The sequence below is a fragment of the Salvelinus alpinus genome, chromosome 9 (genome assembly GCF_045679555.1).
Source record: "Salvelinus alpinus chromosome 9, SLU_Salpinus.1, whole genome shotgun sequence".
Lineage (NCBI taxonomy): Eukaryota > Metazoa > Chordata > Actinopteri > Salmoniformes > Salmonidae > Salvelinus > Salvelinus alpinus.
Genome location: NC_092094.1, coordinates 30,629,980 through 30,654,082, shown reverse-complemented (window position 1 = coordinate 30,654,082; position 24,103 = coordinate 30,629,980). Strand labels below are relative to the sequence as shown.

General features: G+C 45.6%; 1 protein-coding gene across 1 annotated transcript in view; it reads right to left on the bottom strand.

Annotated features, from left to right (window-relative positions):
* Positions 1-5,104: 5,104 nt before the first annotated feature.
* The window catches only part of kcp (kielin cysteine rich BMP regulator), a 47,402-nt gene continuing 28,403 nt past the window's right edge, over positions 5,105-24,103 (bottom strand). The window contains exons 32-48 of the mRNA XM_071416687.1: positions 23,418-23,500; positions 23,239-23,332; positions 22,946-23,119; positions 22,048-22,130; positions 21,736-21,856; positions 12,191-12,273; positions 11,945-12,044; positions 11,747-11,835; positions 11,539-11,641; positions 10,820-10,962; positions 10,314-10,486; positions 10,109-10,220; positions 9,907-10,008; positions 9,663-9,827; positions 6,225-6,328; positions 5,947-6,140; positions 5,105-5,838 (exon numbers count right to left, since the gene is read on the bottom strand). Coding sequence (XP_071272788.1) covers positions 5,621-5,838; positions 5,947-6,140; positions 6,225-6,328; positions 9,663-9,827; positions 9,907-10,008; positions 10,109-10,220; positions 10,314-10,486; positions 10,820-10,962; positions 11,539-11,641; positions 11,747-11,835; positions 11,945-12,044; positions 12,191-12,273; positions 21,736-21,856; positions 22,048-22,130; positions 22,946-23,119; positions 23,239-23,332; positions 23,418-23,500 — 2,141 coding nt within the window. The 3' untranslated portion in view covers positions 5,105-5,620. The remainder of the gene's footprint in view (positions 5,839-5,946; positions 6,141-6,224; positions 6,329-9,662; positions 9,828-9,906; positions 10,009-10,108; positions 10,221-10,313; positions 10,487-10,819; positions 10,963-11,538; positions 11,642-11,746; positions 11,836-11,944; positions 12,045-12,190; positions 12,274-21,735; positions 21,857-22,047; positions 22,131-22,945; positions 23,120-23,238; positions 23,333-23,417; positions 23,501-24,103) is intronic.

The window sequence follows — 24,103 nt, the reverse complement described above, 5'->3', positions numbered from 1 at the left end:
TCTGGAAGCTTACTGTACATACACAAAAGTATGTGGACTACTCGTCAAACATCTCATTCCAAAATCATGGGCTTTAATATGGAGTTGATCCCCCTTTGCTGCTATAACAACCTCCACTCTTCTGGGAAGGCTTATGTTAAAGTATTTTTACTTAAGTACTTCACACCACTGCAATGGAACTAAGGGGCCTAGCCTGAACCATGAAAAACAGCCCCACATCATTATTCCTCCTCCACCAAACTTTGCAGTTGGGCCTATGCATTCGGCTAGATAGCGTTCTCCTTGTATCCGCCAAACCCAGATGGTGAAGTGTGATTCATCACTCCAGAGAACGCGTTTCCACTGCTCCAGAGTCCAATGGCTGCGAGCTTTACACTACTCCAGCCAACTCTTGGTATTGCGCACGGTGATCTTAGGCTTGTGTGCGGCTGCTCGCCCATTGAAACCCATTTCATGACGAACAGTTCTTGTGCTGACGTTGCTTCCAAAGGCAGTTTGGAACTCGGTGGTAAGTGTTGCTACCGAAGACAGACAATTTTACACATTACCGCGCTTCAGCACTCGGCGTGCCCGTTCTGTGAGCTTGTGTGGCCTACCACTTCGCAGCTGAGACGTTTTCGCTCCTAGACATTTCCACTTCACAGCAACAGCACTTACAGTTGACCGGGCAGCTCTAGCAGGGCAGAAATTTTACGGACTGACTTGTTGGAAAGGCGGCACCCTATGACAGTGCCATGTTGAAAGTCATTGAGCTCTTCAGTAAGGTCATTCTACTGCCAATGTTTGTTTATGGAGATTGCATGACTGTGTGCTTGATTTTCTACACCTGTCAGCAATGGGTGTGGCTGAAATAGCCAAATCTACTCATTTGAATGGGTGTCCACATACTTTCGTGTATATATAGTGTATTGATACGATACAGGTACTCCCTGTATATAGCTCCATTCTTATTATTTTTTCCCTTGTAATTTTTTTCTTCAATTTTTTATTTATTTTTTACTCTGCATTGTTGGGAAGTTGCTCGCAGGCAAGCATTTCACGGTAAAGTCTACACTCGTTGTATTCTGCGCATTTGATAAAGTTTGATTATATTTTTATTATAGATAATAGGACACGTTAGAGATCAAGATGGGAAAAAGCAGTAATTTAGCTATATCAAATAGACAGGCAGACATACTGACCTTCTGTAGGTGAATTCTGCTCTCCTGGCCCCTGCAGCTCATCTGGGGAGATCCCATGCAGGAGCCTCAACAGGCGCTTTCCTTTCCACTCCTGACTCAGTATCAGACACTTCAGGACCAACTGGTCCAAGGTCAGAGGCTAGGGGTCAAACTCCAGGAGCAGGGGGGTATAACACAGTATAGCAAAGAGACAACAGCAGTGTTCCTGACAGATACGATGACAAAACCTGTTGTTGAGAGATGGGGGGTTCTTCATCCTCCTGCAGGTAGAGCAGGGCTTGATCTCTACTGCAGGAGCCGCTAGTACTGGGTCTGGAAACAAGGCAGATATCACATTTTATTTGTCACATACACATGGTTAGCAGATGTTAATGCAAGTGTAGCGAAATGCTTGTGCTTCTAGTTCCGACAATGCAGTAATAACCAACGAGTAATCTAACCTAACAATTCCACAACTACTACCTTATACACAAGTGTAAAGGGATAAAGAATATGTACATAAAGATATATGAATGAGTGATGGTACAGAACGGCATAGGCAAGATGCAGTAGATGGTATAGAGTACAGTATATACATATGAGATGAGTAATGTAGGATATATAAACATAAAGTGGCATAGTTTAAAGTGGCTAGTGATACATGTATTACATAAAGATGGCAAGATGCAGTAGATGATATAGAGTACAGTATATACATATACATATGAGATGAGTAATGTAGGGTATGTAAACATTATATTAAGTTGCATTGTTTAAAGTGGCTAGTGATACATTTTTACATACATTTCCATCAATTCCCATTATTAAAGTGGCTGGAGTTGAGTCAGTATGTTGGCAGCAGCTATATGAAATTGACACAGTAAAGTCAGAGACTTATTCCCATTGTGGTTGCCATGAAGCTCTCACCATGTCTCCCAGTCCTGTCTGGCTGCCAGCAAGCAGTGCACCATGGGACAGTTTCTCCCTCTGAGCACTGATGGTGGCCAGGCTGGCGTACAGACCCATCAGCCGCAGGGTCTCCCTGTCCAGCCTGCAGGGGCAGAGGGACACATTCTCACAGTCATGGTTGTGATTGGCAAAATGTGTTTGCCTCTTGGTAAGGGCAGTTATTGTGGATTTGAGGTGTGCATGTTTCTTTGTGTGTACCTCTTGGCCAGGGCAGTGAGTGTATTTGTCTGGTGCTCAAGGCTGGTGTGTATCCGAGTGAGGAGGGAGATGGCTGACCAAGATTCCTCACTGGGTTTCTCTCAATCAGGACAGCCCCTCAGAGACACGCCCTCATTGCGCATGTTAATCATGTCATCACATGATCAGAGAGGTAGCCATCTGCTGCACACACACTGGCTCATCCGTAGGTTTCCCACTCAATTAAATTACTCCTCTATATCAACTCATTGTGTATAATTGTTATGCACAAACTAAAACCATCTTAAGCGTGTGTGTTACCTGTATATTTTGAAGGCTCCAGGTAGGTCAGACTGATTCAGCATGTCTCCTGACTTTCCTCCCATAGCAAACCTAGCTCCACACCCCTCACCTCACCCTCCCACGGCAACAGCGTCTCCCAGGCAACCAGCCCTGGGATATCAGAAACATGATGGGATGTTCTGCGTATACACATGTGATGTACTGTGTTTGTGTGTGTGTTTGTCTCACCATGGTGTTCATACAGCATCTCTGTGTAGAGTGTGTGTGTGACGGCGTCATACTTTACTCCCACCAGTAGGAGGCGCTCTGAAAGAGCGACACACCCAACACCTGACCTCTCTCCCATGACGTCTGACCACAGCTCATAGATGGCAGGGCTCCGCACACACCCTCCTGCACCAGCCTGGGGACAGGGACAGACACACACACACACACGCACACACACAGTGTGATTATGGGTGAGAGAGGGATAGAGAGAGAGAGAGTGAGACAGTCTTACAAACGAACAGCTTAAATGGCCCAGCGCTGTCTAGCTGCTCTCCTCAGTCTCCATCTCCCTTTTCTTTCTCTGTGGGTATGGTCTGTGCATCTCTGTCATACTGAGCATGACCGGCGGTGCAGTACAGGGCTTGGTTGAGGTGTGCGATGTGGGTCTTGTGTCTGTGGGGTACAGTTTTCCTGTGTTCAGCAACTGTAGGTCCTTGTAGATCTGTAGAATCAAGGTTCAGAAACACACCCCAGTCAAGGTTTTTTACTCTCAAATGTCTGAAATATATGCACAACTTTTGAAAACATGGCAGAGGTTTGAACTGAGAACCTTGTGAATAAAATGTTGAGTTACAAGTTGTAATGTTTTTAAATCATTATTGTGTTACAGTAGTCAGACAAATGTGTCAATATCTCTTAAGATACGGCCCAGTACTTCCCTGGGGCCAAGCTTCCTGCCATCCAGGACCTATATAATAGGTCGGTGTCAGAGGAAAGCCCCAAAAACTGTCAGACTTCAGTCACCCAAGTCATAGATTGTTTTCTCTGCTACCGCACGGCAAGCGGTACCGGAGCACCAAGTCTAGGACCAAATGGCTCCTTAACAGCTTCTACCCCCAAGTCACTGAACAATTAATAAAATAGCCACTGGATTATTTACATTGACCCCCCCCCCCCACCCATTTGTTATTTTACACTGCTGCTACTCGCTGTTTATTATCTATGCATAGTCACTTCACCCCTACCTACATGTACAAATTACCTCGACTAACCTGTACCCCCGCACATTGACTCAGTACCGGTACCCCCTGTATATAGCCTCGTTATTGTTATTTTATTCTGTTACTTTTTATAATTTTTTACTTTAGTTTATTTGGTAAATATTTTCTTAACTCTTTCTTGAACTGCACTGTTGGTTAAGGGCTTGTAAGTAAGCATTTCACGGTCTACACATGTTGTATTCGGCGCATGTGACAAAGTTTGATTTGAACTGGTCTGCTGACTTGAAGCAAAGAATCAAATGTAGCAAGATAGCAGCAACATGCTGAGCTAATCAGAGCATGCTAGCTAAGCATTTATTAACCTCTTAGCTACTCATGTTGAATGAATAAATAGAGCTAGATAGGTGTGAAATATACAAGTGAGTGAGCTAACGTTTGCTTTATTTAAATTTTAAGTTGAATAAGCTATATGAACTTAAGAAAACGTGATGGACAGTTATACTTTTCTTATTTACTGGCCTATTTGAGACCTAGCTAGCTAACTCTATTTTATGATTAAGCATTAGTAAGAGGTAACGTTAGCGTTCTGCTTAGTCAGCTAGTTCAGTTTAGCGTAGCTTTTTATGTTTCTGCCTCCAGGAAAGGATAACAGTCAACAAAAAAGAGGGAGGGGGAAGAGGTTTTTAACAATACAGCTTGGCAATAATAACAGATTTGCCTGTCAAACCTATTGAATTGAAACAGAAAAAGAGTGGACTATACACAACCTAACTTTATTATACCTTTTTGTGTTTGTGTCAAATTCTCTATAGCTGTGTGTGCGCTCTCCATGCCAGTGTGTTCATTCAACAGCTTGTGGAACAGAACACACACATCCTGAGAAAGCTGTCCTCCCAGAGAACAACCTAAAAACTGGTGAAGCCTACCTACCCACTGCTCCATCACACCCTGGAGAACACACTGGCTTACACATCAAACATTGCACACATGGATACACACACACACACACACACAATACGAATAAGACAGTACTGAGGAAAATAAACATTCTCAGCTAGTGTCTTAGCTGTTCCATGTTTACGCCATAGACTGATGAATTATACACACTATTGGCATGGTTACGTCAGTCGCCCCGACAACAGACGGATTTGTTTACCAGGAAACAGTGAAAGTTGTCTGTCAGCCTCAATCAGACAGTTGACACCTGACCATGTTGCTGGTCTCACCTAGGAGCAATTAGTTCCCCTGGCCTGTACAATGTATTAAAACACGCCCAAAAACCACACGTTGGATAGTTATCTTTATTTGTTGTGAAATGGCAGAGGGAATGTGTCCAATATTGTAAGTCTGTGTAGTCTGGCATAACACATAATACCTACATTAAGGGACAAAGAAACATAATATATTCAAATAATTCCCTGTGGATACAACAGAGAATGAGGTTTATACAGTAAAAGCACCTGGGATGTAGTGGAGTGTAACAACATGTTAACCCTGTTAACCCACCTTTTTATTTTCTCAACAGTGTTTTCCCACTACATCCCTGCAGAGCACAATAGTGTATCAGCAGCCCTACCCTGAGCGTTAGAGGCACAGAGTGGTCACATCACAAACACTTAACAGTACAGTCATAAAATACATGGCATTCATTACAATGTTGATCAAAATGAATTCAGCTTCACAGAATGTTAATAAAAAACAACAAAGTCCACAGGTGAGTGAGATACCTCTTCAGACAGTTCATTCACACTGTCAGAGTTGCGAGAGGTCCATGCAGTCCTTAGGAATGTGTGTGGGTGTGTGTTAGGACTTGCCATGTATGATCTTGGGGCATGTCTCTGGTGGTACACAGTGGTTGTTGTGTAATACCAGTCCAGCAGGACACTGGCAGCCGGGCACACAGGGTTTAAAACAGTGGCTCTCTATCACCCCTAGTGGCACGTCACGGTTAACACAGGTCACTGGACATGGGGGACCACATTCATCAAACACGAAACCACGCTCCACTGGACAGCCCACCGCTAGATCGAGAGAGAGAAATGGGCAGGGACAGATGTCAACACAGAGAGATGGGGCCCTTTACTGTGGTAAAATAATGTTTTATACTGTGGTTTTGTGTTTGTATTTACCACACAGTGAGGAGCTCCTCCAGGACAGTCTAGCCCCAGCCTCTCTGCACTGCGCTGCGTAGGCCTCCAGGGCATCACACAGACACTCGTCAGCGTTGGCTCCGCAGGCACACAGGTCATAGACACATGCTGCATACCAGGGCTCTGGAGCCACCAAGTGGTGGCAGGTATGGAACACTGCAGACTTCAGAACCCTGAGGAACAAAGGTCAATCAATCAATCTAGCAGGCAAGCTCAAGCGCAGCTAATGTTTTTGAAAAGTCTGGTGTGTGTGTTACCTGCAGCGTGCATTAGCCGACTTCCTGGCCTGGTAGCCTGCTGCCTTACAGGGGTCAATATCCTCCCCAGGCTGACATGACAGGCTGCTGTTACCACTACCCACCTACAGGGGGAGATAGCGATACCAGGGTCTGTGTATGGCTGCTCTGACAAATCAAATCAAAAGTCACATGTGCCGAATACAACAGGTGTAGACCTTACAGTGAAATGCTTACCTAAGAGCCCCTAACCAACAATGCAGTTTTAAAAAATACAGATAAGAATAAGAAATAAAATTAACAAGTAATTAAGAACAGCAGTAAAATAACAATAGCGAGACTATATACAGGGGGGTACCGGTGCAGAGTCAATGTGCGGGGGCACCGGTTAGTTGAGGTAGTATGCACATGTAGGTAGAGTTATTAAAGTGACTGCATAGATGATAACAGAGTAGCAGCGTTGAAAAAAGGGGGGTGGCAATGAAAATAGTCTGGGTAGCCATTTGATTAGATGTTCAGGAGTCTTCTGGCATAGAGGTAGAAGCTATTAAGAAGCCTTTTTGACCTAGACTTGGTGCTCCGGTACCGCTTGCCGTGCGTAAGCTGACAAAACAGTCTATGACTAGGGTGGTTGGAGTCTGACAATTTTTAGGTGCTTCCTCTGACACAGCCTGGTATAAAGGTCCTGGATGGCAGGAAGCTTGGCCCCAGTGATGTACTGGGCCGTTCGCACTACCCTCTGTAGTGCCTTGCGGTCGGAGGCCGAGCAGTTGCCATACCAGGCAGTGATGCAACCAGTCAGGATGCTCTCGATGATGCAGCTGTAGAACTTTTTCAGGATCTGAGGACCCATGCCAAAAAAAAATTGTTTCCTGAGGGGCAATAGGTTTTGTCGTGCCCTCTTCATGACTGTCTTGGTGTGCTTGGACTATGATAGTTTGTTGGTGATGTGGACACCAAGGAAAATGAAGCTCCCAACCTGCTCCACTGCAGCCCTGTCGATGAGAAATGGGGCGTGCTCGGTTCTCTTTTTCCTGTAGGCCACAATCATCTCATTGTCTTGATCACGTTGAGGGAGAGGTTGTTGTCCTGGCACCACACGGCCAGGTATCTGACCACCTCCCTGTAGGCTGTCTCGTCGTTGATCAGGCCTACCACTGTTGTGTCCTCGGCAAAATGAATGATGGTGTTGGAGTCATGCCTGACCATGAACAGGGAGTACAGGAGGGGACTGAGCACGCACCCTTGAGGGGCCCGTGTTGAGGATCAGCATGGCGGATGTGTTGTTACCTACCCTTACCACCTGGGGGCGGCCCGTCAGGAGGTCCAGGATCCAGTTGCAGAAGGAGGTGTTTAGTCCCAGGGTGCTTAGCTTATTGATGAGCTTTGAGGGCACTATGGTGTTGAACGCTGAGCTGTAGTCAATGAATAGCATTCTCACATAGGTGTTCCTTTTGTCCAGGTGGGAAAGGGTAGTGTGGAGTGCAATAGAGATGGCATCATCGTAGATCTGTTGGGGCGGTATGCAAATTGGAGTGGGTCTAGGGTATCTGGGATGATGGTGTTGATGTGAGCCATGACCAGCCTTTCAAAGCCCTTCATGGCTACAGACGTGAGTGCTACGGGTCTGTAGTCATTTAGGCAGGTTACCTTAGTGTTCGTGGGCACAGGGACTATGATGGTCTGCTTGAAACATGTTTGTATTACAGACTCAAACAGGGAGAGGTTGAAAATGTCAGTGAAGACACTTGTCAGTTGGTCAGCGCATGCTCGCAGTACACGTCCTGGTAATCCATCTGGCCCTGCGGCCTTGTGAATGTTGACCTGTTTAAAGGTCTTACTCACATCGGCTGCGGAGAGCGTGATCACACAGTCTCCCGGAACAGATGGTGCTCCCATGCATGTTTCAGTGTCATTTGCCTCGAATCGATCATCAAAGTAGTTTAGCTTGTCTGGTAGGCTTGTGTCACTGGGCAGCTCTCGGCTGTGCTTCCCTTTGTAGTCTGTAATGGTTTGCAAGCTCTGCCACATCCAACGAATGTCAGAGCCGGTGTAGTATGATTCGATCTTTGTCCTGTATTGATCCTTTGCCTGTTTGATGGTTCGTCGGAGGGCATAGCGGGAATTCTTATAAGCTTCCGGGTTAGAGTCCCGCTCCTTGAAAGTGGCAGCCTTAGCCTTTAGCTCAGTGCCGATGCTGCCTGTAATCCATGGCTTCTGGTTGGGGTATGTACGTACGGTCACTGTGGGGGTCACGTCATTGATGCACTTATCGATGAAGCCAATGACTGATGTGGTGTACTCCTCAATGCCATCGGAGGAATCCAGGAACATATTCCAGTCTGTGCTAGCAAAACAGTCCTTTAGCTTAGCATCTGCTTCATTTGACCACTTTTTTATTGATCTAGTCACTGGTGCCTCCTGCTTTTAATTTGTAAGCAGGAATCAGAAAGATAGAATTATGGTCAGATTTGCCAAATGGAGGGAGAGCTTTGTATTCGTCTCTGTGTGTGGGGTAGAGGTGGTCCACAATTTTTTCCCCTCTGGTTGCACATTTAACATGCTGATAGAAATTTGGCAAAACGGATTTAAGTTACCCTGTATTAAAGTCCCCGGCTACTAGGATTTCTTGTTTGCTTATGGCGGAATACAGCTCATTAAATGCTGACTTAGTGCCAGCCTCTGACTGTGGTGGTATGTAAACAGCTACGAAAAATACAGATGAAAACTCTCTAGGTAGGTAGTGTGGTCTACAGCTTATCATGAGATACTCTACCTCAGGCTAGCAATAGCTCGAGACTTCCTTAGATATCGTGCACCAGCTGTTATTTACAAAAATACATAGTCCGCCGCCCCTTGTCTTACCAGATGCCGCTGTTCTATCCTGCTGGTACAGCGTATCACCAGCCAGCTGTATGTTGATAGTGTCGTCGTTCAGCCACGACTCCGTGAAGCATAAGATATTACAGTTTTTAATGTCCCGTTGGTAGTTTAATCTTCCGCGTAGGTCATCGATTTTATTCTCAAAAGATTGCACGTTTGCTAGCAGAATGGAAGGAAGTGGGGGTTTATTCGATCGCCTACCAATTCTCAGAAGGCAGCCCGCCCTCCGGCCCCTTTTTCTCCACCTCCTCTTCACGCAGATCATTGGGGTCTGTTCCCGAGAAAGCAGTATATCCTTCTCGTTGGGCTCTTCAGACTCGTGAAAGGAAAAAAAGGATTCTGCTAGTCCGTGGTGAATAATCACAGTCCTGATGTCTAGAAGTTATCTTCGGTTATAAGAGACGGTAGCGGCAACATTATGTACAAAATAAGTAAAAAAATAAGTTACAAACAAAAAAACACAATCGGTTGGGGACACGTAAAACATCTGCATTCCTCTCCGGTGTCATTTTACACAACTACAGGAGTTGTGGTTAACACTCTACCTACAAAGTAGACAGACACACACTCACTCACCTTCCAGCTGTTTCCAAAGTCGGCCTCTGATTGACTGACTTTTCCTGCAGGGGTTCGTAGGTCGTCCTGGGGGTAGTTGTTGAAGTTGCCACAGAGACCACAGGTGTGACCTTTATACGACCCCGGAATACTCACTTCCAGGTGGGATCGCCCACTCCACAACACCTGAGGAGTTCAGACATGTAAGAGTTATCACAGGTAAGGGTTTAGACAACTTAGAGTAAATAGATAGTAGTTTTCATACCTTTAGTCCTATATTAGTGTTGAGTAGGATGGTATTTGTCTGGCGCTCCAGGTAGATGTATGGTTCTTTGAGGAAAGGCAGGGTGACAACCTTGTAGTCCACCTGGAATAAAAAACACCTCAGCTCAGATTGGCTCTCACCTCTTATACACATGTTCTGATTGGCTCGCTGCTAGAACATCCACAACCAGAAACCCACTCACCCTAACGACCCAGTCCTGGAGTAGCTGCACTACCACATCTCCTATGAAAACAGTTACTTCTTTGGTCCAGGACACTCCCTTTCGACCACGGTCATCATTGGTCGCATGGATACTGGACACGCACAGGTGTACACAAATTAGTTCAAATCAACCAAATACCAAACCTTGCATGAATCTTGTTAACAGAAAATGCATTGCTTTGTACCTGAAGTCCCCTCCGTCACAGTCCTGAGACAGTATGTAAGTGCAGGCCCCCTGGAAGTGGAGCATGCGGCCATCGAAGGTCCTGTAGTGGGGATCCCCAAACGCTACGCAGGTGGCTGGCCGTGGTATACAGTGGGGACAACACACACCTGGGATCACAGCAGGAGTCTCATCCTGTTACACACAAGAGTCAAACGGAACACATAGTTAGACAGAACACAGAACACAGAGTCAGATGGAACACTGACAGACCAGACAGAACACTGAGAGACCAGACAGAACACTGAGAGGCCAGACAGAACACTAAAAGCCAAAAAGAACACTAAGAGACCAGACGGAACACCGAAAGAACATACGGAACACCGAAAGAACATATGAAACACTGAGTCAGAGACAACACTGAGAGACCATACAGAACACTAAGAGACCATACAGAACACTGAGAGACCAAACAGAACACTGAGAGACTAGACAGTACACAGAGAGACAAGTGTGTGTTATATTGACCGCTGCACAGCCTAGTGGAGGACAGCGTTGGCTGTAACAGTGTACGTCTCCAAACACACAGGTACAGCTGGTACACTCATCCACTTCCCACTGTTCATTAGACTGGTACACAGAGCCCTGGTACACACACTGCACCCCCGAGTCTGAAACACACACACACACACACACATTATGTAGTGGTATATTAACAGTTTAGCTGTGTAGTGGGGATATTGCATAGTTTTTTTACCCCTTTTTCTCCCCAATTTCGTGGTATCCAATTGGTAGTTACAGTCTTGTCTCATCGCTGCAACTCCCGTATGGACTTGGGAAAGGTGAAGGTCGGGAGCCTGCGTCCTCCGAAACACAACCCAACCAAGCCGCACTGCTTCTTCACACAATGCCCACTTAACCCGGAAGCCAGCCGCACCAACGTGTCGGAGAAAACATCGTACACCTGGCGACCGTGTCAGCGTGCACAGGAGTTGCTAGTGCGTGATGGGAAAAGGACATCCCTGCTGGCCAAACCCTCCCCTAACCCAGACGACGCTAGGCCAATTGTGCGTCGCCCCATGTGTCTCCCGGTCGCAGCCGGCTGCAACAGGCCCTGGACTCGAACCCAGAATCTCTAGCGGCACAGCTAGCAATGCGATGCAGTGCCTTAGACCACTGCGCCACTCGGGAGGCCATTGCATAGTTATATATATATTAGTGGTTAGCAAGTACTGTAGAAGTGGTACCTTGACACTCGTAACAGCATTTTCCAGGAGTCTTCATTCTGACCAGGCCCTGCTCACACTCCACAGGAACACACTCCTCTATACTGCACTCAATGTAACCCAGCTAGAATACACACACAAAAAACAATGGAAATTTGTGCCATTTGTGCGATTCTGTGAGTGCGTTAGCGCACGTTTGTGTGTGTGCTTGTGTGTTTGTGTAACTTACATTACAGGTGCATGTGACGCACTCATCCTCACTGTCTGTCCAGCTCTCACCATTAGACACATGCCTCTTCTCACCCTCGATAACACATTCTGAAAGAAACACACACACACTTGACCACACAGGGTTTCGAGGTTAAGGTTTGGTGTTTAAGAGATGGGGTTTAGGGTGTACAAAAAGGGGGTAGGGTTGAGCGTGTACCGTCACAGACGGGGCAGCAGGAATCAGGGGGTGTGTAGTGTTCTTCAGGGCGGCAGCTGAGAGGGGGGCAGCTCTGGTGTAGACACGTCCACGTCAGGTCCTGATCAACGCAACAACACACAGGGATACAGGTTATATATCACTAGTCCAACACACAGCTTTATATTATTATACCACTACTCCTACAGACAATATACAGCTTTAAACAGACAAACAAACACAGGTCAGGGGTTGTTGCCATGGTACCTTGCACTGGCAGGTGAAGCAGGGGTCGTCTGTAGCCAGGACCTCGTTACCGATCAGAGTGGCCGTGCAGTTACTGAGGGGCTCTACACACATGCGTGCACACACACACAGGTTAGTGTTGCGCGGGTCATCTGTTTGTTCACCCGCACCCGCCCGCAATTGCTAATAACCCATCCGCAACTGCCCAACTATATGTGATAAAGTGAAATTCTGAGGCCCGAACCCAACCCTAACTCGTTAATATAGAAACATGTCCTGTAGGCTACAGTCAGAGACGGCGGAACAATATTTTGACAGAGGGTGGAGGATTTTTTTGGACTGCTTATAATTTACAACATATTGGTAGGCTATTTCCAAGATGAACTTCCAAGATGGCTTAGCAGTTCAGACGTCATTTCTGTTTCGTATTGTCGTGTCCTGTATATATACAGTGGGGAGAACAAGTATTTGATACACTGCCGATTTTGCCGATTTTCCTACTTACAAAGCATGTAGAGGTCTGTAATTTTTATCATAGGTACACTTCAACTGTGAGAGACGGAACCTAAAACAAAAATCCCGAAAATCACATTGTATGATTTTTAAGTAATTAATTAGCATTTTATTGCATGACATAAGTATTTGATACATCAGAAAAGCAGAACTTAATATTTGGTACAGAATCCTTTGTTTGCAATTACAGAGATCATACGTTTCCTGTAGTTCTTGACCAGGTTTGCACACACTGCAGCAGGGATTTTGGCCCACTCCTCCCTACAGATCTTCTCCAGATCCTTCAGGTTTCGGGGCTGTCTCTGGGCAATACGGACTTTCAGCTCCCTCCAAAGATTTTCTATTGGGTTCAGGTCTGGAGACTGGCTAGGCCACTCCAGGACCTTGAGATACTTCTTACGGAGCCACTCCTTAGTTGCCCTGGCTGTGTGTTTCGGGTCGTTGTCATGCTGGAAGACCCAGCCACGACCCATCATCAATGCTCTTACTGAGGGAAGGAGGTTGTTGGCTAAGATCTCGCAATACATGGCCCCATCCATCCTCCCCTCAATACGGTGCAGTCGTCCTGTCCCCTTTGCAGAAAAGCATCCCCAAAGAATGATGTTTCCACCTCCATGCTTCACGGTTGGGATGGTGTTCTTGGGGTTGTACTCATCCTTCTTCTTCCTCCAAACACGGCGAGTGGAGTTTAGACCAAAAAGCTCTAGTTTTGAATCATCAGACCACATGACCTTCTCCCATTCCTCCTCTGGATCATCCAGATGGTCATTGGCAAACTTCAGACGGGCCTGGACATGCGCCTGCTTGAGCAGGGGGACCTTGTGTGCGCTGCAGGATTTTAATCCATGACGGCGTAGTGTGTTACTAATGGTTTTCTTTGAGACTGTGGTCCCAGCTCTCTTCAGGTCATTGACCAGGTCCTGCCGTGTAGTTCTGGGCTGATCCCTCACCTTCCTCATGATCATTGATGCCCCACGAGGTGAGATCTTGCATGGAGCCCCAGACCGAGGGTGATTGACCATCATCTTGAACTTCTTCTATTTTCTTCTATTTTCTAATAATTGCGCCAACAGTTGTTGCCTTCTCACCAAGCTGCTTGCCTATTGTCCTGTAGCCCATCCCAGCCTTGTGCAGGTCTACAATTTTATCCCTGATGTCCTTACACAGCTCTCTGGTCTTGGCCATTGTGGAGAGGTTGGAGTCTGTTTGATTGAGTGTGTGGACAGGTGTCTTTTATACAGGTAACGAGTTCAAACAGGTGCAGTTAATACAGGTAATGAGTGGAGAACAGGAGGGCTTCTTAAAGAAAAACTAACAGGTCTGTGAGAGCCGGAATTCTTACTGGTTGGTAGGTGATCAAATACTTATGTCATGCAATAAAATGCAAATGAATTACTTAAAAATCATACAATGTGATTTTCTGGATTTTTGTTTTAGATTCCGTCTCTCACAGTTGAAGTGTACCTATGATAAAAATTACAGACCTCTACATGCTTTGTAAGTAGGAAAACCTGCAAAATCGGCAGTGTATCAAATACTTGTTCTCCCCACTGTATATATTTACACCTTTTCTTCGCATATCTTTTATATATTTTATTATCCAAGAACTCAACTACAAAAGCTTTCCTGCAAAAGCTTTCCTGCAACCCGCTTCACCAATTACAAAAAAGTATTATTTACCTCAAATCTGAAAATCCACCGTGGAAGCTAGCCAGGGGCTAATTCAGAAGCTAGCCAGAAAGCTAACCAGAAGCTATCCGATAGCTAGCCAGAAGCTAATCTGTAGCTGCCCAGAAATTAGCCGGTTTGCTGGCTAGCGTTGGTGTTTCAGCTGCCCACGTTTTGTGGTCATCAGCTATTCCTTTAGCTTGATAATCTACCGGCACTTTTGTGCAACGCGACTCGGACCGGAGCATTCCGGGACTTTTTTTCTCTCAGTTTCCCCGGATTTCAGCCGCAGGCTCTGGACATTTGCACCTTGATTTCGCAGCTAGCTAGCTGCAAACCATGTGACTATTGGCTTACGTCGATCCCGGAGCAAACTCAAATCATTCCGGAGCTAGCCAGCTGAGGAGTTCCATCAGCCATTCCTGGGCTACAGTCACCTATCCGGACCCGTTTTTTTTTGTTGTTGCCGCAGATACGGAGCCCCACCGGGCCTTCACGACTGACTGCCGACGTTTTCTGCCCGAGGGAGTTATCCAACTGGCACCTCCGTCCCGACGTTACCTGAACGCTCATCTGGGGCCCGCTAATCGTTAGCTGTCTTATCGGCTGCTATCTGAATAAGTATATCGGACAATTATCATTATTATTTATTTATTTTATTTTTTTATTGGGTCACTATATCTATTTTTGCCAATTTGGATTGATCCCCTCTACCACACGGAACCCCACTAACCTACCGACGGAAACGCACGAGGTATCTACAAATAGACCTCCATCCTATGCTATCTTGCTACCGATAGCCATCTACCCGGCCAGCTGTCTGGATCGCCGTGACCCCAACCAACCTCTACTCACTGGACCCTTATTGATCACTCGATTAAGCATGCCTCTCCTTAATGTAAATATGCCTTGTCCATTGCTGTTCTGGTTAGTGTTTATTGGCTTATTTCACTGTAGAGCCTCTAGCCCTGCTCACTATACCATATCCAACCTCTCAGTTCCACCACCCACATATGCGATGACATCACCTGGTTTCAATGATGTTTCTAGAGACAATATCTCTCTCATCATCACTCAATACCTAGGTTTACCTCCACTGTATTCACATCCTACCATACCCTTGTCTGTACATTATTCCTTTAAGCTATTTTATCGCCCCCAGAAACTTCCTTTTACTCTCTGCTCTAGAAGTTCTAGACGACCAATTCTCATAGCTTTTAGCCGTACCCTTATCCTACTCCTCCTCTGTTCCTCTGGTGATGTAGAGGTGAATCCAGGCCCTGCAGTACCTAGCTCCACTCCTATTCCCCAGGCGCTCCCTTTTGATGACTTCTGTAACCGTAATAGCCTTGGCTTCATGCATGTTAACATTAGAAGCCTCCTCCCTAAGTTTGTTTTGTTCACTGCTTTAGCACACTCTGCCAACCGGGATGTTTTAGCCGTGTCTGAATCCTGGCTTAGAAAGACCACCAAAAATTCTGACATTTTCATCCCCAACTACAAGATTTTCAGACAAGATAGAACGGCCAAAGGGGGCGGTGTTGCAATCTACTGCAAAGATTGCCTGCAGAGTTCTGTTTTACTATCCAGGTCTGTTCCCAAACAATTTGAACTTCTACTTTTAAAAATCCACCTCTCTAAAAACAAGTCTCTCACCGTTGCCACCTGCTATAGACCACCCATGGCCCCAGCTGTGCTCTGGACACTATATGTGAACTGATTGCCCCCCATCTATCTTCAGAGCTCGTGCTGCTAGGCGACCTAAATTTGAACATGCTTAACACCCCAGCCACCCTACAATCTAAGCTTGATGCCCTCAATCTCACACAAATTATCAATGAACCTACCAGGTACCACCCCAATTCCGTAAACACGGGTACCCTCATAGATATCATCCTAACAAACTTGCCCTCCAAATACACCTCTGCTGTTTTCAACCAAGATCTCAGCGATCACTGCCTCATTGCCTGCATCCGTAATGGGTCAGCGGTCAAACGACCTCCACTCATCACTGTCAAACGCTCCCTGAAACACTTCAGCGAGCAGGCCTTCCTAATCGACCTGGCCGAGGTATCCTGGAAGGATATTGATCTCATCCCGTCAGTAGAGGATGCCTGGACATTTTTTTTAAATGCCTTCCTCACCATCTTGAATAAGCATGCCCCATTCAAGAAGTTTAGAACCAGGAACAGATATAGCCCTTGGTTCTCTCCTGACCTGACTGCCCTTAACCAACAGAAAAACATCCTATGGCGTTCTGCATTAGCATCGAACAGCCCCCGTGATATGCAACTTTTCAGGGAAGCTAGAAACCAATATACACAGGCAGTTAGAAAAGCCAAGGCTAGCTTTTTCAAGCAGAAATTTGCTTCCTGCAACACAAATTCAAAAAAGTTCTGGGACACTGTAAAGTCCATGGAGAATAAGAACACCTCCTCCCAGCTTCCAACTGCTCTGAAGATAGGAAACACTGTCACCACCGACAAATCCACTATAATTGAGAATTTCAATAAGCATTTTTCTACGGCTGGCCATGCTTTCCACCTGGCTACCCCTACCCCGGACAACAGCACTGCCCTCCCCTCTGCTACTCGCCCAAGCCTTCCCCATTTCTCTTTCTCCCAAATACAGTCAGCTGATGTTCTAAAAGAGCTGCAAAATCTGGACCCTTACAAATCAGCCGGGCTAGATAATCTGGACCCTTTCTTTCTAAAACTATCTGCTGAAATTGTTGCCACCCCTATTACTAGCCTTTTCAACCTCTCTTTCGTGTCGTCTGAGATTCCCAAAGATTGGAAAGCAGCTGCGGTTATCCCCCTCTTCAAAGGGGGGGACACTCTTGACCCTAACAGCTACAGACCTATATCTATCCTACCCTGCCTTTCTAAGGTCTTCGAAAGCCAAGTCAACAAACAGATTACCGACCATTTCGAATCCCACCATACCTTCTCCGCTATGCAATCTGGTTTCAGAGCTGGTCATGGGTGCACCTCAGCCACGCTCAAGGTCATAAACGATATCTTAACCGCCATCGATAGGAAACAATACTGTGCAGCCGTATTCATTGACCTGGCCAAGGCTTTTGACTCTGTCAATCACCACATCCTCATCGGCAGACTCGACAGCCTTGGTTTCTCTAATGATTGCCTCGCCTGGTTCACCAACTACTTCTCTGATCGAGTTCAGTGTGTCAAATCGGAGGGTCTGTTGTCCGGGCCTCTGGCAGTCTCCATGGGGGTGCCACAGAGTTCAATTCTTGGACCGACTCTCTTCTCTGTATACATCAATGATGTCGCTCTTGCTGCTGGTGATTCTCTGATCCACCTCTACGCAGACGACACTATTCTGTATACTTCTGGCCCTTCTTTTGACACTGTGTTAACAACCCTCCAGGCGAGCTTCAATTCCATACAACTCTCCTTCCGTGGCCTCCAATTGCTCTTAAATACAAGTAAAACTAAATGCATGCTCTTCAACCGATCGCTGCCTGCACCTGCCCGCCTGTCCAACATCACTACTCTGGACGGCTCTGACTTAGAATATGTGGACAACTACAAATACCTAGGTGTCTGGTTAGACTGTAAACTCTCCTTCCAGACTCACATCAAACATCTCCAATCCAAAGTTAAATCTAGAATTGGCTTCCTATTCCGCAACAAAGCATCCTTCACTCATGCTGCCAAACATACCCTTGTAAAACTGACCATCCTACCAATCCTCGACTTCGGTGATGTCATTTACAAAATAGCCTCCAAAACCCTACTCAATAAATTGGATGCAGTCTATCACAGTGCCATCCGTTTTGTCACCAAAGCCCCATATACTACCCACCACTGCGACCTGTACACTCTCGTTGGCTGGCCCTCGCTTCATACTCGTCGCCAAACCCACTGGTTCCAGGTCATCTACAAGACCCTGCTAGGTAAAGTCCCCCCTTATCTCAGCTCGCTGGTCACCATAGCAACACCTACCTGTAGCACGCGCTCCAGCAGGTATATCTCTCTGGTCACCCCCAAAACCAATTCTTCCTTTGGCCGCCTCTCCTTCCAGTTCTCTGCTGCCAATGACTGGAACGAACTACAAAAATCTCTGAAACTGGAAACACTTATCTCCCTCACTAGCTTTAAGCACCAGCTGTCAGAGCAGCTCATAGATTACTGCACCTGTACATAGCCCATCTATAATTTAGCCCAAACAACTACCTCTTTACCTACTGTATTTATTTATTTATTTTGCTCCTTTGCACCCCATTATTTCTGTCTCTACTTTGCGCTTTCTTCCACTGCAAACCAACCATTCCAGTGTTTTTTAGTTTTTATTTTACTTGCTGTGTTGTATTTACTTCGCCACCATGGCCTTTTTATATTTTTATTTATTTATACATATATTTGTTTGCCTTCACCTCCCTTATCTCACCTCACTTGCATATAGACTTATTTTTTTTCACTGTATCATTGACTATATGTTTGTTTTACTCCATGTGTAACTATGTGTTGTTGTATGTGTCGAACTGCTTTGCTTTATCTTGGCCAGGTCGCAATTGTAAATGAGAACGTGTTCTCAATTTGCCTACCTGGTTAAATAAAGGTTAAATAAAATAAAATAAAAAATTTGTTAGTCAACTTAATTAGATACATGCAGCTTCTCTTCTGTCATTATATAAGTATGTTGCCCTTGTAGACTAAATAAACCTTTGCTCACCAGAATAATGTCATGAATTGATAGAATGAATGCTAGTTGACATCGGTAAAGTTCTCTATCATCTCTGCTTCTTTTGTGGAGCAAAGACGTTTAGGGACCGGGGAGAACATGCAATAACAAAAATATATACAGTGGGGAGAACAAGTATTTGATACACTGCCGATTTTGCAGGTTTTCCTACTTACAAAGCATGTAGAGGTCTGTAATGTTTATCATAGGTACACTTCAACTGTGAGAGACGGAATCTAAAACAAAAATCCAGAAAATCACATTGTATGATTTTTAAGTAATTAATTTGTATTTTATTGCATGACATAAGTATTTGATCACCTACCAACCAGTAAGAATTCCGGCTCTCACAGACCTGTTAGTTTTTCTTTAAGAAGCCCTCCTGTTCTCCACTCATTACCTGTATTAACTGCACCTGTTTGAACTCGTTACCTGTATAAAAGACACCTGTCCACACACAATCAAACAGATTCCAACCTCTCCACAATGGCCAAGACCAGAGAGCTGTGTAAGGACATCAGGGATAAAATTGTAGACCTGCACAAGGCTGGGATGGGCTACAGGACAATAGGCAAGCAGCTTGGTGAGAAGGAAACAACTGTTGGCGCAATTATTAGAAAATGGAAGAAGTTCAAGATGACGGTCAATCACCCTCGGTCTGGGGCTCCATGCAAGATTTCACCTCGTGGGGCATCAATGATCATGAGGAAGGTGAGGGATCAGCCCAGAACTACACGGCAGGACCTGGTCAATGACCTGAAGAGAGCTGGGACCACAGTCTCAAAGAAAACCATTAGTAACACACTACGCCGTCATGGATTAAAATCCTGCAGCGCACGCAAGGTCCCCCTGCTTAAGCCAGTGCATGTCCAGGCCTGTCTGAAGTTTGCCAATGACCATCTGGATGATCCAGAGGAGGAATGGGAGAAGGTCATGTGGTCTGATGAGACAAAAATAGAGCTTTTTGGTCTAACTCCACTCGCCGTGTTTGGAGGAAGAAGAAGTATGACTACAACCCCAAGAACACCATCCCAACCGTGAAGCATGGAGGTGGAAACATCATTCTTTGGGGATGCTTTTCTGCAAAGGGGACAGGACGACTGCACCGTATTGAGGGGAGGATGGATGGGGCCATGTATCGCGAGATCTTGGCCAACAACCTCCTTCCCTCAGTAAGAGCATTGAAGATGGGTCGTGGCTGGGTCTTCCAGCATGACAACGACACGAAGCACACAGCCATGGCAACTAAGGAGTGGCTCCGTAAGAAGCATCTCAAGGTCCTGGAGTGGCCTAGCCAGTCTCCAGACCTGAACCCAATAGAAAATCTTTGGAGGGAGCTGAAAGTCCGTATTGCCCAGCGACAGCCCCGAAACCTGAAGGATCTGGAGAAGATCTGTAGGGAGGAGTGGGCCAAAATCCCTGCTGCAGTGTGTGCAAACCTAGTCAAGAACTACAGGAAACGTATGATCTCTGTAATTGCAAACAAAGGTTTCTGTACCAAATATTAAGTTCTGCTTTTCTGATGTATCAAATACTTATGTCATGCAATAAAATGCAAATTAATTACTTAAAAATCATACAATGTGATTTTATGGATTTTTGTTTTAGATTCCGTCTCTCATAGTTGAAGTGTACCTATGATAAAAATTACAGACCTCTACATGCTTTGTAAGTAGGAAAACCTGCAAAATCGGCAGTGTATCAAATACTTGTTCTCCCCACTGTATAATAATTAGGTGGAAAATTTCCAAATGACATCAGTTTGACCGGTTGTCAGGAAATAGAAAGCTGTGAAAACGACCCAACATGTTTTGGATAAGATTTCAGTTCGGCTTGGATGCATATTTTCTGTGGTTGAAATACTATCAGCTTTTATGATGCTGATAAAAATAGCATCTCTACAGAAGGTATCTAAATGTGCATTCACATTCTCTCAAGACGCTGAAATAAATAAATAATAATTCTCCACTCCTGTTCCTGAGTAAAAATTGCCTTGATAGTGTATAATTTTACAGCAAGAAATGCTTAATTCTGCAGAAGTTAATATTAAGGCTATGTGAGAGGTTATAGACCCACAGTCAGTGTCCAGATTTCAGTTTCCATTTAACCCATCAGTAGGCAGTTCCCTTGATGTGCCATAGGCCTATTTAAAGTCCCCTTCTTCAGACTGTCAAATTTGTATATCGCCTCACAATCATCACATATAACATACTGTAGCCCGGCACTGCCATCATCCTCTTTTACCATTTCACCAAATCTTTCTCAAACAATACTTTTCTGGCCCTTCCTTTATTTTCATCTCTTCATTTCACAGCTTTTCTCTTATTGAACTCTGACATTATCCTTTGGCGCTCGTACAGTTAGGCCTAAAGCTTAGGCTTACGTCCTAATGCCAGAAACCTAAAATAATGAAAGAAAAACCTCAATGTAGTCTATACAGTATATACATTTGATAAATGTTTAGATTTTTTTAAGTACTGTTTCTCTTTATTCAACCAGCCCGCCATCCACCCTTCATCCACACAATATTTCATGATCCTAAATCCGTTATAAGTCAACCCCCGCCTCATTAATACAGGTTACTGGAAGTTTTAGAGTGAGGGAGAGAGAGAGAGAAAAAGAGTGTGTCTGCATGTTTGTGTGCGTGTGTTAAACTGGTGTGTATGTGTACTGACGTGCGCAGACAGGGCAGCAGGAGTCTGGTCCAGAGAACAGGATGTTGCTTTTAACACAGTCCACCAGGCTGGGACACTGCTTACGGTAACACCTCAGGTGCTGCTCTCCATCTGGCATCACCTGGACACAGGAAACAATGACATCACCTGCTACAATACTGTATCTAGACACGCTGTGTGTGTGTGTGTGTGTGTGTGTGTGTGTGTGTGTGTGTGTGTGTGTGTGTGTGTGTGTGTGTGTGTGTGTGTGTGTGTGTGTGTGTGTGTGTGTGTGTGTGTGTGTGTGTGTGTGTGTGTGTGTGTGTGTAGTACCTCGCAGGTGCAGATGTGACAGGGGTCATCTGCAGGGTGGAAGCTGTCTCCTGGACCGTACACTCTGCCCTCAAACACACAGTCTGACCAAACACACACAGAGACACTGATCACAGTCTGACCAAACACAAAGAGAGACACTGATCACAGTCTGACCAAACACACACAGAGACACTGATCACATTCTGACCAAACACAAAGAGACACTGATCACAGTCTGACCAAACACACACAGAGACACTGATCACAGTCTGACCAAACACACACAGAGACACTGATCACAGTCTGACCAAACACAAAGAGAGACACTGATCACAGTCTGACCAAACACAAAGAGAGACACTGATCACAGTCTGACCAAACACACACAGAGACACTGATCACAGTCTGACCAAACACAAAGAGACACTGATCACAGTCTGACCAAACACACACAGAGACACTGATCACAGTCTGACCAAACACAAAGAGAGACACTGATCACAGTCTGACCAAACACACACAGAGACACTGATCACAGTCTGACCAAACACAAAGAGAGACACTGATCACAGTCTGACCAAACACACACAGAGACACTGATCACAGTCTGACCAAACACAAAGAGAGACACTGATCACAGTCTGACCAAACACAAAGAGACACTGATCACAGTCTGACCAAACACAAAGAGACACTGATCACAGTCTGACCAAACACACACAGAGACACTGATCACAGTCTGACCAAAAACAAAGAGAGACACTGATCACAGTCTGACCAAACACACACAGAGACACTGATCACAGTCTGACCAAACACACACAGAGACACTGATCACAGTCTGACCAAACACACACAGAGATATTGAACTAAACAGAGGAACACAGCAGGTAAACAGGGTGTGTATTATAGTTACCTGCACACACAGGGCAGCACTCCCCAGGTACAGTGATGGTGTTGATGCAGGGGGACAGACAGCGGACCTCCGAGCAGGTGGTCACTCCATCCACACACATACAGCTCATACAGGGAGTAGAGTCTGCAAACCAGCTACTGCCCGCAGCATGCTCCTCTCCGTCATACACACACCCTGAGATACACGCACACACAACATTTTACATCCCCAGAGCGCGATAAATTGTGTAAACCTGACCAATAACTAGTTAAATATATGGGAGGCAAATTACAAAGCCCAAGCTGGTGTTTTACCTCTGCAGCGAGGACAGCACATTCCTGGTTCTGTCAGCTGGTGCATACAGGTCAGCTTAGGACACTCTGGTCCCACACACTGCACCTTCCCTGCCTGGAACAAACACATATTATACACACACATACGCCGCAGACACCTGCACACACACGCAAGAAAGAGAGAGGAGATATAGTCTAACCTGACAAGTACATGCTGTGCAGAGGTTGGAGCTGGGATTCCACTGCTGTCTGTCACTGTACTCCTCACCCTGGTATACACACACTGAGAGAAACAAACACACAGGGAGTTTAACAGGAACGTTTTCTAATGCACCGTAACCTGCAAAATAGTTGCATGGTGTAATTGTAACAACATACAGGAACTCAAGGCCTTTTGTTGACCTGACCTAGAATTCCTCACAATCAGATGCCGACCGTATTATCTCCCAAGAGAATTCTCCTCGGTTATTGTCACAGCGTGTATATCCCCCCCGCAAGCTGATACCACGACGGACCTCAAGGAACTTCACTGGACTTTGTGCAAACTGGAAACCATATATCCTCAGGCTGCATTTATTGTAGCTGGGGATTTTAACAAAGCAAATTTGAGAACAATGCTACCTAATTTATATCAGCAAATTGACTGTAGTACTCGTGCTGGCAAAACTCTGGATCACTGCTACTCTAATTTCCGCGATGCATATAAGGCCCTCCCCGCCCTCCTTTTGGCAAATCTGACCACAACTCCATTTTGATCCTCCTTCCTATAGGCAGAAACTCAAACAGGATGTACCCGTGTTAAGAACTATTCAACGCTGGTCTGACCAATCAGAATCCACGCTTCAAGATAGTTTTGGTCATGTGGACTGGGACATGTCCTCAGAGC